Source organism: Nuphar pumila, chromosome 2, assembly GCF_984573655.1.
Source record: "Nuphar pumila chromosome 2, dmNupPumi1.hap1.1, whole genome shotgun sequence".
In the NCBI taxonomy this organism is placed as follows: domain Eukaryota; kingdom Viridiplantae; phylum Streptophyta; class Magnoliopsida; order Nymphaeales; family Nymphaeaceae; genus Nuphar; species Nuphar pumila.
The window spans coordinates 36180961-36201928 of NC_143250.1; the positions used below are offsets into that span (position 1 = coordinate 36180961).

General features: G+C 38.2%; 1 protein-coding gene across 1 annotated transcript; it reads left to right on the forward strand.

Moving 5' to 3' along the window:
- Positions 1-12905: 12905 nt before the first annotated feature.
- Positions 12906-18237, forward strand: LOC149845254 (plastoglobulin-1, chloroplastic-like). The gene is made up of 3 exons (XM_089995648.1): positions 12906-13544; positions 17295-17490; positions 17670-18237. Exons 1-3 carry the CDS (start codon positions 12988-12990, stop codon positions 17982-17984), a joined length of 1068 nt encoding a protein of 355 aa, XP_089851774.1. The 5' UTR covers positions 12906-12987; the 3' UTR covers positions 17985-18237.
- Positions 18238-20968: the final 2731 nt, after the last annotated feature.

A 20968-nucleotide genomic window follows, 5' to 3' on the forward strand; every position in this document is an offset into this window, starting at 1 on the left:
AGCCGATTAGCCTAGATTCAAAGTATGAATGGTTTTAGAATAAAAGCCCTTCGTAAATCCTAAAATATATTAATGAAGAAGGGACTGATCTGATTTTCTAGAGGGGAGTCGGTTCAATCCCTAGAAAATTGTTATTTTTTATTTAGAAACCTAAGATCTTATGCCTACCGTAAAAATGGGTTTTCTCATAAATAAAATTGGTTCTTGAAATACAATAGATATATATATAATTGATTCTTTATGAAAAAATTAGTTAGAATGCTTGATTTAATATTCTTATTCATGTTGTATGTTGTTAATTGAAATTATGACATTGTTGTTGTGAAAAAAATATAGATCTATGTATGAATCTAAGAAAAATATTGAAAACTTTTCTAAGAAAATAGTTTTCGGGAAGATAGATCGATTTCCTAGCCTAAGGGATGTTAGAATGGGATTTGCCTGTAGAAAAATATGTGATAGCATGATTTGAGATTTTTGAGATAATATTTGTAGTTCTATTATTGAAATTTTTTGAATATTGCACTTCGGGTGGCTTATTTTTGCTCACCCGAATGCATATTTTCTGTTATTTTGTATTGTCGATATGACACCTGATCGGTAAATTGTTCATATCTCTCTTGTCTAGAAGAGTATTTATGAACAGTTTTATGCATTAAAAAACTAACAAAATTTCATACAGTCTGCAAAATTTTGAGCTTTGTTCTCAGATTGAGAACTGAACAGTGACAGTTTGAATCAAAATGTACTGGCGCGTACTAAACTGATTGTATCTCCCTCCTACGAAAGAATTTTTATAAACAGTTTAATGCATGTAAAAGCTAACAGAATTTACTATAATTTATCAAAAAAACAGCACTCGCTTTAGAATATGCACGATTCTATAATGTCATAACAGTCTGACAGTTTAGGAGTCCTATGGATCTTAAATCGGCTAAAGACTGGTTATCAATGTATATAATATTTTTCCAAGCATTCAAATATGCTTTGATGTGAAATGAATGGTGCTTCATATGAAAGCTAATATTGACTGTATGCAGGTATGGGGTGTCCAATTAGAGACACAACATGATCATTTTGCTTGTGGCACAAATGATTTGCATGAAAAAATTAATATTAAAGTGAATAAAGTATGCATTGAATGTTAATGTTTGGATGCATCTAATTGTTATGATCATTTCCTATTAATGAATGAGTACTTAAGCCAAAAATGAAAGAAAAAAGTGTGCAATGATACATGAAGTTTGTATTTTTAAGAATGTGCATCCATGGGCCTGGAACAGGCCAGATCCTTAAATTAGATTCATAAGTGTGTTGCATGAAATTAATGAATTAAAAAGTTTAACCATATGACACTAAAGTACATGCATACGTGTGTTGCATGAAATTAATGAATTAAAAAGTTTAACCATATGACACTAAAAATATTATCCACTAAGTGGTACTTCTGGCTTCATGGATAATATTTTTTAGCACGAAAGGTTGCTCCTCACTAACCACAAAAATAGGAGAACCCTCCATATTAGACTGCAGTATGGAGGATAGAAACTCATGAGTGGAAAATTGATGCATTAGGATGATGGTGTTAGGAGCGCTCTCTCGATACGCTCGTCTCTCATCTGTAGGACTGGTGAAAGGTGCCCAACCAAGCTAAAGCCGTAATTATATGAAAACACTCATGTGACATGACCATTATCCAAGTTTAAGTATATGATAATACCCACAGGGCGAAGAACTGAACCTTAAATTAACTGTGCATTTAGTTAGGCATAGCATACATCCTTTAAAAAGAAAATCTAATTAAAGATGATGAAGTCACTCATGCATAAATGGTTGATCGTTCTGCAATGATAAGTACATGCATTATTAACTGCTCATGCATGTTTAAATGATTATGAATGTATAATTACTTTTGATTAAAAAAAATATACAAGTGTGAATGATTGAAAATTGTGTAAGCATTGCACCATATTTATCTTTAAAGTGTTGTTCGTTATTTGCATGTATGAGTGTTGGAATATGCTTTTGCATGCTTGATTTAATTTATGTGTATTGAATAGCGATTTCCTACCAAGCACTTATTAAGTCTGACCTTATTATGAAAATGTTTTTCAGGTAGCGAATAGAGAATCAATGCAATGATGGGAGGTTGCAACGAGAACCAAGCCAAATATTTTCCTATTTTGCTAGTGTTTTTGGATTGTGAACATCTATATTTATTTTATGGACTTGAATAAGACTTATTATTCATTAAAATTTTGTAATGGGATTTTATTAAATGTGGACATTGAATTTTAAATTTAAATGTGAATGATATAATGGATCTGTAACATGCCAAAACTTTTATCCAGTTTTGAATTTTCACTGCTATTTCTAAAACCATATGGAAAAAAAAATTTGTGATTTTTAGGATAAAAATTTGGGGTGTTATAGGTGTAAGACCCACGAATTTTATGAGAAAATTATTCAATATATGATGGAATTACAAAGTATATATAGGAAGGGTTTTGTGAGTGATTATCAGAACTGGACGTTTCATGGAGAAGAATTTAGAAACGATTTTGATGCACGGGTGAATGTGGTGCACAATAATCCATATACGAATTTGATATTTGATGCTGCAGGAACAAAACTGGGTTTTGCTATGAGTTCTAGTGATGTAAGAACTGCCGTAGATGAAAAATCACCAAACGATGCAGCTAGTAGATTTTATGATTTACTTAAAGATGCTGATGAGCCACTTTGGAACGGTTGTGAGAGTCACACTATCTTGTCTGCAGTTCTTCAACTAATGAATTTGAAGTCCGAGTATAATTTGAGTCAATCATGTTTTGACCATTTGTGCATGATTGTGAAAGAGTATGTTGCCCAAAAATGAGAAATTGCCACAAAATTTCTATTGTGCGAAAGTTATGGTCAACGCTCTAGGTATGGGTTACAAAAAGATTGATGCTTGTCCAAATCACTGCATGTTGTATTTCAAGGAGCAGGAAAACAACTTATCATGCCCGTCATGTGGGCATCCTCGGTTCAAGCCAAAGACAAGAGGCAATGGTAGCACGAGATCAAAGGAAGTTTCATACAAGTCGCTCCGCTACTTTCCTATCACTCCTAGATTGCAGCGATTGTATATGTCTTCAAGGACAGCTAAACACATGAAATAACATGCAAATAAAGTTCGACACGATGAAAACAAGATCACGCATCCTATTGACGCTGAAGCTTGGAAGCACTTTGATCGTACTCATCAAAACTTCGCAATGGAAGTGCGAAATGTTAGACTCGGTCTATGTACAGATGGATTTAATCCATTTGGGGGTAGATCAACTCCATACTCATGTTGGCCAGTATTTGTAACTCCATACAACCTTCCACCAAGCTTGTGTATGAAACGTCTAAATCTTTTCTTGTCTCTGTTGATCCCTGATCCGACCTCACCTAGCCAAAATCTTGATGTATATCTAAGGCCATTGATTGATGAACTAAAAGTACTGTGGGATGACGGTGTTACCACGTATGATGCCCACAAAAACAAAATTTCAACATGAAGGCCATTGCTCTATGGACAATCAGTGACTTCCCTGCATATGGTATGTTATATGGTTGGAGCACACATGGGAGGTTGGCTTGTCCGTACTGCATGGAGGATTCCAAAGCTTTTAGATTGAGGCATGGAAGAAAGCCTTGCTGGTTTGAGTGCCATCGTCGATTTCTACCCAGCGATCATTCGTTTCGAAGACAAAAGAATGTGTTTAAAGCAGGCACAACTGAAACGGAAGGTCCATCCTCAAGATTGTCCGGCATAGAGATTCTAAGAAGATTGCGATACTTTCCAGATGTATTAACAAATGCCCGCAGTCCTACACCCTTCCGTGGATTTAGGAAGGATCACAATTGGACGAAGAAATCTTTTTTTTGGGAACTACCGTATTGGCCGACCTTATTGATACGACATAATTTGGATGTGATGCATGTAGAGAAAAATGTGTTTTATAATGTGTTCAATACAGTAATGAATATTAAAGGAAAAATGAAGGATAATCCGAAGGCCCGTATGGATTTAAAATTAATATGTAAAAGACCAGAATTGGAACTCAAAGAGTATAATGGCAAAGTACTGAAACCAAAGGCAAAGTACGTGCTCGGACCTGATCAAATAAAACATGTATGTCAATGGTTGAGACAACTGAGATTTTCAGATGGATATGTCTCTAACATTGCTCGGGCTGTGAAGATTGACGATGGACAGTTATATGGGTTGAAGAGCCATGATTGTCATATCTTTATGCAACGATTGATACCCCTAGCATTCAATGATATGTTAGACAAACCTATATGGGGGGTATTGTCTGAGTTGAGCGGATTTTTCAAAACATTGTGCGCATCGGAGGTCGTTGTATCAAATGTAAAGAATCTCGAGGACTCTGTCATCACCACTGTTTGTCTGCTAGAAAAGATATTTCCGTCAACATTTTTCGATGTTATGGAATATTTGATCATACATCTGTCATATGAACTAAGGGTTGGTGGCCCTGTGCAATATCGATGGATGTACCCATTTGAAAGGTATATGTTTTTTTATATTTGTCTCTTTAATGACAGATATTTAAAATTTGAAATGTATATTCTTGTCAGATGCATATTCGACCTAAAAAAAAGGTTTGTAATAAAGCAAGAGTAGAAGGCTCTATTTGTGAGGCGTACACTTTAGAAGAGATTTCAAATTTCTCATCTATGTACTTCGAACCTCATATTCCAACACATTACACATGCCCGCCTCGTAACGATGATGGAGAACAAGTAACTGTAGCTGACAAGCTGTCGATATTTCAACCACTTGGGCATGCATTTGGTAGTTGTCGATCAAGGCTATTGACAGATCGAGAGCAAGATGCAACACACATCTATATTCTTTTTAATTGCTCAGCGATCGACCCATACATCTAGTAAGTATATGTATATGCAACTCAATTATAAATCCTTTTATGTTCTATATGTGGATACATGGCTCGATAATATAAGTATTTGTGGTTTGCAGACGATTTGATCTGGAGTTGCAAAGCGAAGTTTCACATCTCACTGATGCAGAAGTACAAAAAGAACGTGAAACTAAGTTTGTGGAGTGGTTGAAACAATTGGTAAAGAAGCTAACATAAATTTTGTACTTATAAACAACACTAAGTTACTTAATTGATCGTGATCACAATCATTGTTTATGTCTGTGCATAGGTTCGCCATGGTGATGTTAAAGATCAAGGAATATGTGATTTAGAAAATGGTCCGACCAAAGTTGTGCAATGCTACAACGGGTATATCGTAAATGGTTATCGATTCCATACAAAAGACTACGGTATAAACAAATCAACGATAAATAGTAATGTGTGTGTCAAGGGTAGCCGCTACGATGAAAATGAACATGATTACTACGATGTTATAGAGGAAATAATGGAGTTGACTTACTTAGGCATGAATAACAGGGTTACGATATTCAAGTGTCATTGGTTTGATCCAACTGCAACAAGACTCGACAAAGCTTCAGGCATTGTGGAGGTGAATCATAAATTCAGGTTTGGAACATATGAACCATTCATATTAGCCTCGCAAGCTCAACAAGTTTATTATACTTCATATCCGAGTATAAAAAAGTCAGATAGAAATGAATGGTGGGCAATTTGCAAGGTGAAGTCCAAACTATACCCCGAGTATGATCAGTTATAGGAAGATGAGTTAGCTAAAGACAGCGATTACTATCAATCGGATGATGTCTATGACTTCGCTTATGGTCACGATGTTGCGCATGATATGCTTGTCATATCTCCATTGGCCGATGAAACATTCATAGAGGAATGTGATCCAAATGATGTACCAAGTGGATGGGCAAACAATGAAGAAGAAGAAGAAGAAGAAAAAGAAGAAGAAGAATAAAGTCAAACTAGTGACGATGAAGAATTCTCAAGCTAGTGAGCAAAATCTTATACTACAAACCTCTATTTAAATACATTGCAGTACTTGATGTGAGTTGTATTGCAATACTTGGTGTGAATGATTAAAAATTTTATTTGAATGTATTGTAATACTTAATACGAATGATTCGAATGCATTGCAATACTTGATGTGAATGATTTGAATTATTTGAATGTATTGTAATACTTGATGCAAATGCATGAGTTGTATTGCAACACTTGATGTGAATGATTAAAAATTTTATTTGAATGTATTGTGATACTTGATACGAATGATTTGAATGCATTGTAATACTTGATGTGAATGATTTGAATTATTTGAATGTATTGTAATACTTGATACGAATGATTCGAATGCATTACAATACTTGATGTGAATGATTTCAATTATTTGAATGTATTATAATTTATACAACGAATGATTTGAATTATTGCAATACTTGATGTGAATGATTTGAATTATTTGAATGCATTGTAATACTTGATGCGAATGATTTGAATGCATTGCAATGCTTGATGTGAATGACTTGAATGCATTATAATACTTGATGTGAATTATTTGAATGTATTGTATGACATATGCTATTTGTTAGAATATGGTCTGTGGAGGTTATAGTGGTCGCTCATCCAGTAGTAGTCAAGCTCAACCTTCATCTTCACGGGCTCCTGTGATAGGTATATCATATAACTAATTGGATGTTTGATTAGTTCAAATGCGCATTCTGAGAATTTCTAACATATTTTTTTACAAATGATGTTGTGCCTGTACACGACCCACCTACACCAGTTGATCACACAAGTCAAGAGCCAACACAGGAAACAAAGTCTTCTCAGGCTGGCACAAGAAGACTCATTCGAATAGTGTATATCGATAATCGACCGTAAGTATTTTGTTTTCAATTATTGCATATCTTATAAATATTTTATATTGATATTTACTGTGTAACAATTCATGTGCAGCATGAGGTTTGAGCCACAAGAAGTAGTACGGGAGATTAGGAATTCACTTCTTCAACATCTACCAGGTCCGGTTGCTCAATGGAAAGAGTACCCAAAGGAGGTGTTAGACAGATTGTGGTCCTCATTTGTGGTATACAGTTGTTCCTCATAGTTAATGTGTTTTATATTTAATTTATTTAAGTAATGTCTACTAACTTTCTGAAAATATTTGTAGGCTTCGAATCGCTTCGCAACTACGGTGGAAGAAAATGATGCATGAAAGGTGTGACAGAAGGTGGCTGCCAATCGATTTGTAGACATATTGCACACTATGAAGACTGCAGCAAAAAAAATATCTGGCGTAGTAGATGATTCATTACTGTGGAAGGGCCATGGCCCTATTACTATCAGGAGAGATTACTGGGATGAAATGTGCGATAAGTGGGTGGGAGATGCATTTAGAAATCGCTCTGCGAAGGCTGCACAAAATCGATCAAAGATGCCCGAAGCCCATCTACACACAGGTGGATCTAAGACATTTGGGAGCCACCTGAAGAAAATGGTAACTCATCAATATATAATATTAATTTTATAAGTATTGTTGCAAACTTGTGTACTAAATCTTTTGTCATTTAACTTCGCTGGAAGCAGAAAAAGGAGGCAGTGTACCATATAAGGATGTGTTTGTTGAAACATATAAACGGAAGACCACGGGAGTCTTCGTATCAGAGAAGGCGAGAACGACAACGGTATGTATTTATTCTATTAATAATCATTGCAATATATATGCAAGTTATCATAATGTTATCATTAATTATTAATGAATACTTTAAACATTTTTTTGTAGGAGGCATATGAGCAACAGATGGTAGAGCGATATGGCGATGACGCTACTCAGCATCCATCATTTGATCCTACAGCATGGGTGACTGCAGCAGGTGAACCCAAAAAAGGTTGCGTGTTCGGGTTTGGGAGTAATATGAACACTTCACCAGTTATTGCTTCTTCTAGTTACGGCTCACCGACTTCTTGCGCCGACATAATCTCCAAGCAGCAGACTATTCTTTCCGGTGATGATGTAGGTCAGATCGTTACGGAATCACTGAGTAACTACTTCCATGACACTGTCGCCCCCTTTCTCCGAAATGAGATCAACAATCTTGTTCTGAATAGGGGATCTTCGATTCCAGGTCCCTCTCAGGTATAATCACATATTCAGTTTTTTGTCTGCCTTAGAACACATATGAGCATAATCAAATCACATATATAACTTTTTGCCTGCCTTAGAGCACATATGAGCATGATAGAATCAGATATAGAGTTTTTTGCCTGCCTTAGAGCACATATGAGCATGCTATAATAACATATAGAGTTTTTTTATTGCCTTAGAGCACATATGAGCATGCTATAATCACATATAAATTTTTTGTCTGCCTTAGAGCACATATGAGCATGCTATAATCACATATTTAGTTTTTTGACTGCCTAAGAACACATATGAGCATGATAGAATCACATATAAAGTTTTTTTGACTGCCTTAGAACACATATGAGCATGATAGAATCACATATAAAGTTTTTTTGACTGCCTTAGAGCACATATGAGCATGCTATAATCACATATTCAGTTTTTTGACTGCCTAAGAACACATATGAGCATGTTATAATCACATATTCAGTTTTTTGACTGCCTTAGCACACATATGAGCATGATAGAATCACATATAGAGTTTTTTTATTGCCTTAGAGCACATATGAGCATGCTATAATCACATATAAAGTTTTTTTGCCTGCCTTAGAGCACATATGAGCATGCTATAATCACATATTCAGTTTTTTGACTGCCTAAGAACACATATGAGCATGTTATAATCACATATTCAGTTTTTTGACTACCTTAAAACACATATGAGCATGCACAAATCACATATACAGTTTTTTTACTGCCTTAGAACATATATCATTTATGATAGAATCACATATAAATTTTTTTGCTTTGCCTGCCTTAGAGCACATATGAGTATGCTATAATCACATATTCAATTTTTTGACTGCCTTATACGAGCATGATTGAATCACATATATAGTTTTTTGCTTGCCTTAAAGCACATCTGATCATGGTAGAATCACATATAGAGTTTTTTGCCTGCCTTAAAGCACATCTGATCATGGTAGAATCACATATAGAGTTTTTCTAGCTGCCTTAGAATACATATGAACATGCTATAATCGCATATTCAATTTTTTGACTGCCTTAGCACACATATGAGCATGATAGAATCACATATATAACTTTTTGCCTGCCTTAGAGCACATATGAGCATGATAGAATCACATATAGAGTTTTTTTATTGCCTTAGATCACACATGAGCACATGATAGAATCACATATAGTGTGTAATTTATTTTATTATATTTTGTTTATCAATACTGACTGTTCTTTTCTTGTGTAGGCTGCTAGCGATAATCAGCGTAGTGGAGCTGAAGAGACAGATAAAGACAATGAACAAGAAGACGCACAAAATCTTGGCGATGATTAGAGAACTGTGTTGAAGAAGTTCTATTTTTTTATGTTTCCTAATTGTAATTGTTCATTTGTAAATAATTAAACTTGTTAGTTTTAAGGTGGAACGATTAATTGTTGTAGATTCTTGTTATATGGATTTTTTTTTGTGGTTTGTTTTTTATTTACAGGAAATATAAATTGTACATGAAATATAAATTATACCGTTCTCGGTATTTAATTTTCAAATAAATTTTTTTTATTTTTTTTCGTGTTTATGACGGATTAGCGACGGAACCATCCGTCGCTATTCATATAAATCTAGCGACGGCATAGCGACAGAAGTAAATCCGTCGCCAAGCCGTGGTCGTCGTTTAGTACCGGCGGATTGGCGACGGAATACAACGCTCGTTAGTCCGTCGCAATTAGCGACGGACCTGGCGACGGAATAAATCTATCGCCAGTTAGCGTCGAAATATTCGCGACGTAAGCATACCGTCGCCTCGTTGTCGCTAATCCGTCGCCACGGCTGTTAGCGACGGAATGTGGTCGTCGCTAATCTGCTGCTTTGTTGTAGTGTCAATACAGAAGTATTGTTGGAGTCTTGCAATATGCCACCTTTACTAGACCTGACATTTCCTACTTTGTGAAGAACAAGGGGTGTCAGTTCATGCATGAACCAACTCAAGAGCATTATGCCCACGTCAAAAGGATTTTATGATATCTCAGCAAACTCTTAGCTACAACTTATGCATCAAGAAGTTTAATTCTTTTAGACTTGCTGGTTTTTCAAATGTTGACTGAGTTGGTTGCCCATACTACTGCAGGTCTAAAGGAGGCTATCTTACATTCTTGGGTTCAAAACGTATATCTTGGAACTTCTCAAAGGAGCCTACAATAGCTCATTATAGTACTAAAGCTGACATGAGCTTTACATTAATTCTGCTCAAGTCTATATTCTCTGGTGTGATAACTTAGGGGCTACCTACCTATCTTATGCTAAGACTAAGCACATTGAAATTGATTATCATTTTGTAAGAGAGGAAGTTTCTAAGAAAAAAATTGAAGTCCAGTTCATTCGTTCAGAAGATCGAATTACAGATATACTTACAAAACTGCTCCCAGGACCAAAATTTCATCTTTTTTGGAGCAAGCGTGTTAAGAGTCCTGTTGATGAAAGGAGTTCTGAATTTCTCAAAGCAGCTATAGTGTAATCCTAAGGAAGAGCTTAGAAGCCTAGGAGATCAGGAAACCCAATCCTACAGGTTAGCTACCAAAGAGGAAAGTTATCCTAATGGTTCTTGTAATCTTGTTATAAAGAAAGTTTCCAATATGCTATGTAATCCCTTTAGATTAGGATCAAGTTATTTAACTTACCAAAATTTTGTAACTATTGGGGGATTTAATAAAAACGAAGGTGACCCATATCTCTATCGTTGAGATAGAGACATACATAGGTTATACCGATCGAGCTGAGATTGTGTGTATTCTTTGAGTTTTAGATTTTACAACGAGAACCATCTTGAAAGCTTAAATGGAAAGATTATCTATGGTTATATATATTGTCAAGTCTCATACAAAATGAAATGTTTAGCATGGTCTTGTCAAATGTAAAAGTTGGTCGAATGAAAGAGACCACCTCCCAACTTTCATTTTTACTACAAGACATGCACTAATCTAATATTGAGAAGATAGCAAGTAAATTTTTTTTATAGAAGCAATAGTAGGTAAAATGTAAAAGGAGAGAGAGATGTTCTGTAAAAGAAGACACTGTATTTCATATGTGATATGTCTACTTGTTCTTTCCAAGAAAGAGATATCCCCACTTGGATTCCCACAGGTAGTTCAGGTGCAGTTTCTTATGGCCATTTGAAGCCTAAAGTTCTCACATTTAAGGCTCTCATGTTATCCTTACAGTCATGTTGTGCCCAGTAAGAAGCACCGATTTGAATATGGCTCACCATTTTTTATATGATCGAAATTGTGAAATGTGACTCTATGAAACCACACACACATGCACACATATAATAGAGAGAATTACCTTCACTTGGGTATGGCGATTTTGAAACCAAATTCGGTGTTTCTCATGAAGGTAGGGTGCTGGAACTCCTTGAAACAGTGTTGTCAGTATCGGACCGCGTATCACCAGGAAAATCCATACGATACTGACCTGAATCTGCTATTTTTTAATAAAATATAAAAAACTTTCAAGTTAATTTTTTAATATTATTTTAATAGCTTTAACGTGTGTCATGATTGACACGTAATATTTTTTTTTAATTATTTTTTGGCGGATTCAGAACCATTTCACTTGAGAATCGGTATCAGCCGATTCACTACGTACAGGTCTGATTTGCCTTTACAAAAATTTTATGAATTGAGAAATAAAACATATTAAAAGTATTGCAAATCTTGTAGGAAGGATTCTGTGGTGTATGCACATTCAACTTTTGGTGTGCCAAAAATCTCTGCCTAAAAAACGAAAGAAATTGAGAGGCAACTACTAACAAGTGCCTCATAAAATCTTCTTTCAAAGAAATAAACAGAAAAAGCAGACTCGTAAATATCCAGCCTTCAGTTAATTATGGCCCTGGGGGGTCTTGTATCATACGTTGTTTGTAGTGCTCCTTCCCCCCAAGAAGATCACGAGATTGTTGGGCAGGAAAATTCCACGTCTCTTTCTTTGTGTTCATACTTTTCTACAAAAAAAGAAAGAAAGAAAACTTTGATTTCATATAAAAAATGTATGCTCTTATTATGAAATGCATAAAAGAATATATGGCCTTTAATTTGGACATATCAGGATGCACAATCATATTTATTAATTACTCTCTATCAACTAAAAGAATATACGACTCGAGTTCGTGATTTTTTTTTGAAAAATAAGACATCATGACATGGGTTTTTTTTTTTTAATCAAATAAAATTAATTTTTATATTTTAATCTGTTTATTGAAATTAACAAATTTTTTTTTTGCAAAATTACTAAAAGTGCTAAAATAACACATTCAGTTCAGGTTGTGCCAATGTGTCACCGTGACATAATTAACTGGTGTCCATTGTTCGATTGATAACTACCAAATCTGGATCCAATTAGCTTAAAGCTCTTAACCTAACCCGGTTCTAATTATTAATCAGATGCCATATATTCTTTGCTGAATCCAATTGAATGGATTTGGATCCATCAGGTATCTGACCCAAATTCAAATAGTTGACATCTCTGATATTCCAAAGGTAGTAAGGAAATTCTCTGTGAAACTTTGGATCTGAACCTGTATCCATTCATGTAGAATGGGTAACATAAATCCTAAACCGAATCCGAACAGTTTATAGCAGCCAAAACTTGGCTATACTGGAAGAAAATCGTGTAGAATCGAGAAGGTTCCAACCACGTTTCCCCAAAAGACCCCTGAGATACCCGAAAATCTTGGCGGTGGTATTCGTTATTTCATTGAATGGACGGGGGTATAAGCGACTCGTGGGGGGTAATCTCCTTGTGATATTTAAAATCTTCCCTCTGAGCCGTCATCGTCTCCGTTCCCGTTTGGCTCGCGCACCTTTTTCCCGATTTTCGTGACAAAAATGGCGGTGCTTTCTTCCACGGCTTCTCTGTTCCTACAAAGCCCTAGAAATCACCGGCAGTTCTCGCCTTCTCCCTTCCTCTCTTTCCCCCGAACCTCCTCCCGATCGCCGCTGCTCCGCCTCGTTTCCGCCCTCGACGGCGGCGAGACGCCGGCCGTGGGGCCGATTTCCGGCGGAGCCGCCCGTCGCCCGGAGGATTCCTTCGCATCGGCCGGAAGGTCTGTCGACGAGTGGGGGGAGAGGGCGGCTGTGGGCGAGGATGCGGGCGATAGCGTTAGGGTTCCCGGGGCCGACCCTCCGAAGAACGAGGACGAGTGGGGAGGAGGCGACGGCAATGGCGGTTACGCGTCCGGCAATGGGAGCGTGGCGGAGGCACCGGATGCGCTCTGGGAGTTGAAGCAGAGCCTTGTGGATACGGTGGAAGGGACGGAGTTCGGGTGGCGGGCGTCGTCGGAAGTCCGGGTAGAGGTCGTGGAGCTAGTTAACCAGTTGGAGGCGGCGAACCCGACCCCGGCGCCGGTGGAGGCTCCTGAACTCAACGGGAATTGGGTTCTTGTGTAAGTTGTTCTGTTTCATCTCATTTGTCATTTTGAGGTTCAAGTATTTTACCTTCTTCTTTTTTTGTTGATTTTGCATTTTCTTTTGAACTGCAGTTGATTTTGTGCCGTGTTTAGTGATAGTTTGATCCCCAGTTGATTTTTTTCTTTGTTTTAGATGATTAATTGGAAGGAGGCGTGAACTTCGATTTTGTGTGCGATTTTTTAATTGTTTTAGTGTTGGTTATTCCTCAGTTAGTTGGAATATTTGATTTATATTCTTTTTCCCCTGTTCTTGTTTGAATGTTTGATATATAAGATAATTGTAGTGAAAGGAATTATAGTTTACTTTGAAAATTTTGAGAGGTTGTTTCACATATGATGGGAAGACTTCATCATAGGAAGAGGCATTGAATGCAGTTTCAGATATCTATTTTAATTATTGATATTTTGGTTTTGAGAGATACATAGGGATGCTTGTTCAGGAATCAGGAGATAATAATTCGACTGAAAAGGGAGGATTAATGTTTGTGGACTGTTACTTTCTTTAGTTGAGAAAGTGTGGACTAGGTTGCACATGGTGTTTGTTGTGGCCACAGATTTTGGAGACCATTGCAACTAGGGATTGAAAATACATGCTTTTGTGGTGAGCTAATGAACACGGATATTGGACCAAGCTATGTAGTCAAAAGCGCTATGCAGTGCCTATTCGGTGGACCCCTAAAAGGACTAGTCGGAGACTAAGCGTGACTAGGCAGACTAGTCGGTACCTTAATTAAAAATATATAAAAAAATATGCAAATGAACTCTCGGAATTTGGTCTAGTGGTATGATTCTCGCTTAGGGTGCGAGAGGTCCCGAGTTCAATTCTCGGAATGCCCCATATAATTAATTTGATTTTTCAGTTTTGGGATGAAGGCGTAGTTGTTGTTGTTGTATGCAAATGAACTGCTAAAATTAGTAACAAACATGTAACATAAAATCAATCAGCAATAAGCAAAAGATAAAAAAAAAAACATGCCGAACATTACAAAACCTGCCCAAATATTAAAAACAATTAAATTAACAAGGCAAACAACTATCAACAAATGTCAAATAATTTAAAAATAATCTAAATTCTTAAAATAAAGTGTTAAAACTGACAGCAAACATGTACCAACATAAAATTAATCAACAACAAATGGACGAAATCTAAGATATTGCTATCATCAAGCATAGTAAACATGTTCTATTACAAAACCTGCACAAATATTACTGAGACCAACAACAAAGATATATCCAAGATAAAATTAATCGACAAATATACAAAGTACAAAATACCACTGTCGTGAAGCATAGGTGCATGGTAAACCTGTTATTATTAAACTCACATGTTAATAACAGTTCAATCAGCACACAATCACAAAATTAGCAGCAGCAAAAAAATTGTGACAGAGCAATTACAACAAAAATAGGGAGAGAAGAAGAAGAAAAAGAGGCAGCGAGGGAGAGAGAAGAAGAAGAAGAGGCGAAGGAAGGGGGAGAAAGAAAAGAAGAGGCAGGTGAAAGGGGAGAGAGAGACAGAGACAAAGAGAAGAAGAAACAGAGGAAGGGGAGAGAAGAGGAAGAGGCATACGAAAGGGGAGAGAGAAGAGAGACATAAGAAGAAGAAGAGGCGGAGGAAGGGGGAGATGAGAAGAAGATGAAGAGGCAGAGGAAAGGGGAGATGAGAAGAAGACGAAGAGGCAGAGGAAAGGGGAGAGAGAAAAAGAGACAGAGAAGAAGAAGAGGTGGAGCCGCAGAGGAAGGGGGAGAGAGAGAGGAGATGAAGAAGAAGAGGTGGAGGAAGGGGGAGAGAAGAAGAAGAAGAAGAGGCGGAGGAAGGCAGAGAGAGGACAAGAAGAAGAAGAGGCCGAGGAAGGGAGAGAGAGAAAGAAGAGGCGGAGGAAGGGGGAGAGAGATAGAGAGGGTGAGAGAGGAGAAGAAAAAGAGGGGGAGAGAGATAGAGAGGGTGAGAGAGGAGAAGAAAAAGAGGCGGCTAAAGGGGAGAGAAGAAGAAGAGGCGGAGGAAAAGGAAGAGAAGGCGTACCTGGGCAATGGCAAGTCGGGCATGAGAGAGAGAGAGAGAGAGAGAGAGAGAGAGAGAGAGAGAGAGAGAGAGAGAGAGAGAGAGGTTTATAACATAGTACTTGTGCAGCTTGGGGTTGCCTCTCCTAGGAGCACCTGATTAACACATAACATAGCAAAAAACATGTGTTAGAAACATGATGTCTTGGCTGAAGGTCACATGAATATGGCTTTGGATGTGGGGTTACAGCCATCTTCATGGATTTTGTCCATTGTGGGTACTATTGAAGGGGATACGGTAAGGGAGCGAAAAGGAGTATCCATGTGATGTAAATGTCAATGGCACTACTGTTGGGTGTTGGTGCAGGTGATGTTGGATCTTTATGTGTACTAGCCAAAATAAAAGGGAAAAACATAGGGAAAGAGAAGGAAGACTCCTTAACCTGCCCGCCCCCTTTTCTAAAGATTAGAAATACTGAATACAACTAATGTTCCCTACATCCCTAAGATGAGGGTCAATACCCCTGTGAGAGAGAGACCCGACTGACACCATAGTGAAAAAGGTTTTTTATTTCAATTTTGAAATTTTTATATAGAAAATTAAATTTGCATCAAACTAACCCCACTCAAGTGTTAGATATGGATATTATATTGCATGCATCAGTTGAAGTCTAGCTCATCCCAAGAATTCACCAATGAGGATGATATAACCAATCTGCAAGCCCCAAAACAGAAAAGGGAAATTACCAATGTCTTTTTCTTTTTTAATTTCAATCAACTCAAAGTTAAGCCCATGTATTATTCTAATAGTAGGAACAAAATTCCAATGAAAGAAACCCAAAGACTATACTCTTCTTCCGATCTTCTCCCGTTTGACTCTCTCTCTCTCTCTCTCTCTCTCTCTCTCTCTATATATATATATATATATATATATATATATATATATATATATATATATATACACACACAATTTCTGGAGCATGCATGCATGCCTGTCTCCATGTCATGTGGCCTCCATGTTTGATGAAATATCCTAGCTAATGCACATTAGTTCTTAGGAAGACCATAGATATTATGTGGCTGGGATTCAACAGGTCTTTTAAGAACCTTCATTCTTTGTCGTCCACCATTTTGGTGAAATCCTAGATTTTGGAATTTCTCTTTTGAATTACTAGGCATAGAACATACAAAAGCTGCTATGTTGTTCCTTGGTTGATTTTCTTTTTCTTTTTCTTTTTCTTTTTCTTTTTGATAAACTCCTTGGTTGAATTATTGAAAACCTTTTTATTTGTTCATCTGTGCATGCCATTATCCTGATTAGTCTTGTCGGAATTCTCCCATTTTTGAGATTTGGAAATGAGATCATATGATTATTTGGAGAGAGGATCAGGTCAGAGGCACCTCGGATGCCGTTCATCTTAAAAATAAACACCCATCAAACCGGGAATAAGGCTCATTGTGAGCCATTCATTTTAAACCATCCATCCAGATGCCGTCCGTCTGAAGCACGAACAACATTGGAAAAAAAAAATGGGGTTCATCCAACTGATGAGCATCATATTCTACGTAGGTTTGGATGTTGTTCATCTTGAGATCAACGGCATCCAAAGGTGCTCTGATGGTATTACCGTCAGATCACACTCTGACCTGATCCCATCTCTATTACTTGTGCTATTTCTGTTGGTGTAGTTCCTAACTTGATTATTATTGTTGTCTTTTCAAAAGGTACACTGCCTTCTCAGAGCTGTTGCCCCTTATAGCAGTTGGTTCCACTTCTTTATTGAAACTCAAAAGGATATCCCAGACAATCGATACCAGCAGTCTTAACGTCCTAAATACTGCAACATACTCAAGCCCTCTTGCCACATTTTCCTTCAGCGCCTCTGCATCTTTTGAGATTCGAAGCCCTTCAAGAATACAGGTTCTCTAAAATGTAAATGTTATTTGAGGGATTGCTGGGGAATAGCCTGTCTAACTTGATTATTCATTTACTTTATTGAGCGCATTATACTTTTATCTTTTTTTCCTGGCTAAACTGATGCTGATCAATTTATTTCTCCTGTTAGATATCATTAAAATCTGATTCTTTAACAATCGCAGGTAAAATTTGAGGAAGGAATATTCCAGCCACCTGAGATATCATCAACTCTTGATCTACCGCCAAGTTTTGATGCCTTCGGCCAGAAAGTGGACTTGTCACCTTTGCAGCAGTCACTCAATCCCGTTCAGGAAGCTGTGGCAAACATTTCACGTGTAATCTCTGGCCAGCCACCACTTAAAGTTCCAATTCCTGGTGAGAGATCACAGTCATGGCTGGTGACAACATATCTTGACAAAGATTTGCGAATTTCCAGGGGTGATGGAGGGCTATTCGTCCTTGTCAAAGAAGAGAGCCCTCTTTTGAATCAGCAGTAATGGGTTGACCGTTACTCTGGGGTCTCTGTGGTGATTGAAATCCGAAGGGGGTATGCAGGTTTGCAGGGGGTATGACCTGCCTTGTATTTATGTAATTTTTTCTGCATCGAGAACATGTGGAGATTCATGTTATATTCTTGATAATCTGCGTCATTGTATAAATTATATGACGTGCGTTTGTTTGGCAATTTCTAGAACATAAGTTGTCGGTTACAATGTGAATTTGACTCAAAATAGCTCCTTTATAAACAAATTTCATTGACTTGTTCCTTTTTTTTATGGAGGCCAGCAAAATTTTGGTCGGTTGTAGTTATCCTTTGCTTTCGGCAACGTGGTAAAAATCTTGCTGATGTTTCCCATGTACAGGTTGTTTATTACAAAAGAAAATTCTTTTTTTGAAAAAAATTCAATTATACCTAGTTACATGATAGAAAAGTTGATGCAAGTGGTGCAGAGCCTCACTTGTAACCCAAGAGTGATTCATGGCATCACATGTTTTTTTTAAAGAAACAAAAAACATCTAAATTAATACAAGCTTTAATGAATCTCACTCATCCCGTTGGTAAAGAGCCAACAAGATGGAGACTATGCCTTCTCCTTAGACACCTAAGGCATATTAGTTGGAGATCACATTTAGTATCTTAATTTCAGTGTTTTTTGCAAAACCAACTTTTTAGCGCTTTCCACCACTAACCTGGAATAAGCGGCTGTGCAACTAGCTTGTGCAAGTGGAGCAGAGTATTACAAAGTATCTGTTCAAAGGTACGGTGAGTCTCCTTAATCGATGATCTTAAGACCATATTTGAATGTAACATAACAGGATCTTTGCTACAAACCTGGAAGAGAAACAGAATAAAAAAGGTTGTAAAAAAAGGTCTCTCCAATAGGATCTTCTGCGTTGTGATGCACAAACATATAAGAAAGAGAAGTTTGGCTATCGATGCTTTGAGTAGAGGAAGAGATGGGATCAACTGTTGATGCAGTAGTTGCTTTGACAACAGGTGTTAGAAGGACCGTTCCTTGCATCCACTAAAGTGGGCAAAGCAGGACCACTCCAAGCCTCAAGAGTAGACGGTGCTCACCGTAACTCCCACCAATCAAGAGAGCAGGTGTACCAGTGTTGCACACCACACACATGTTGCCAGTGAACATGCATGGAGGGGAGGCACACTGCTCCGGGAGGAGCCTGCTGCTGCAGAAGAGGTCAAGAGTAGCCTCTGCTTGTGGCAAAGCCACCACTACATGTGGTGAATTTACCACTGAAGGCACCTTGTGTAGGTTGTTTAGAGAGGGACTACCCGTAGTCAGAAGATCTGAACCAGGTGGCAAACATTGCCTAGAGATTGGGCTGCTGAAAGAAGGGTGATAGGGTGTGGAAGAGATGGGTGGAGGTGAAAGGGGGAAACAACAAGGGTAGGGACATCGAGAGTGTGGGATGGGTGATGAAGAAGCATTGGGGAGAATTGGTGAACGAGCACGGGGAGGTGCAGCGAGGGTGGGCTGAGCAAAGGTGGTATGGGCAGCAGAAATGGAAGATGAGCATAAAGTGGGGGAGTAGGACGCGAAGGGTGTTGGTGGAATTGAAGTATTGGGGAGAGATGGATGAGAGGCCAATGAACAAGTTATGAGGGCAGGCACAGTGATGGATGGCGCTTGGAGTAGACAAGCTCTGACCCATAGCAGGGACGGTCGAGAAGGGTGTGCCATTTGCAGAAACGTGTAGGGTTTCTTTGGTTGGTTGGTGTCTGATTGAGATTAATAGACACCTGAGAACCACTAGCGCCAACCAAGGGGGTCGACGCACCCACCAAACCAAGACTCCGAAGTGAAATCTTCCGATCTCGTGGAGGCTCAACAACAATATTCATGCGGGATGCAATCTCTGACCCATTGAACAAGGTGATAGAAAGAGATAGAGAGGGCCAAGGTGGGAAGGGCAATACATACTCGACAGGGGCGTAGCTAGGATTCATATGACGGGGGGGGGGGGGGGGGGGGGGACAGGGGTAGGGGTGTAGCCAAAAAACAAAAAAATTGGTGTGATAGCCTGGGGTTCGAAAAAAAATTGAGATAAAATTAAAAATGGCTACAATTATTAATAAAAATCTATTTCATATGGACAAATCAAACTATTTGCTGCAGTCAGGGTTGGGCTAGGACTGGGCTTCAAAAATGGATAAAAATCTATTTCATATGCAATCAGGGCTTGGCTAGGACTGGGCTTTTAAAATTTATTTATTTATTTTTAACTGGGCTGGGAGCCCCCCCCCCCCCCCCAGGGTGTTGTGTGAAAGCTCTTGTCGGTAATTTTTTCCAGTAAAGGTAAACTGCATTGCCTGAATGCATGCCTCCCTAAACTCCTTCTACACATGAACCACTACCACAAGTGAAGGAGGAGGGTGGTGGCTTGCCATGTCTGCAATGAGGTGGTCCCATGGCCTGATATGCCCAAGCGAGGGGTCTGGGAGGGGCAGAGCATGGAATAAACCAGAAAATGAAGGACCGGATGAAAGGTGAGGGACGGTAATGGGAATAGCTTGGGTAGTAGGAGATGGGAAGGGTGGGAAATCATGATTGCAAGAGAGGGCAGGAGAAGCAGGTTGAGAAGGAGTGGGTTGTGGGATTGGAGGTGCAAAAGAGGGAGGAGGGGAAAGCTACGAGAGGGAGCCATCCTGTGCATGAGCTAAAATTTCAAAATGCATAGGCTGAAATCCCAACCAAGGCCTCATTTATGGCATCATATGTTAGTTGTGCTTCTGGTATTTTCATGAATCAAATGACAACTACCATCCAAGAGTTATCTTCCTCCCCCACCCTTGCCCTCGTCCTCATCTCACTTACTGATCTCAGAAAGAATTTTGTTCAGTTCTTCATCGATCGTAGGTTGTTTTGTCCAGCTACAACTCATTGTTCAGATTCTAATCTAATGCATGATACAACTTGATCTGCCTCAAATATTAATGTTGGTTGTGGTGTGGGTTTTG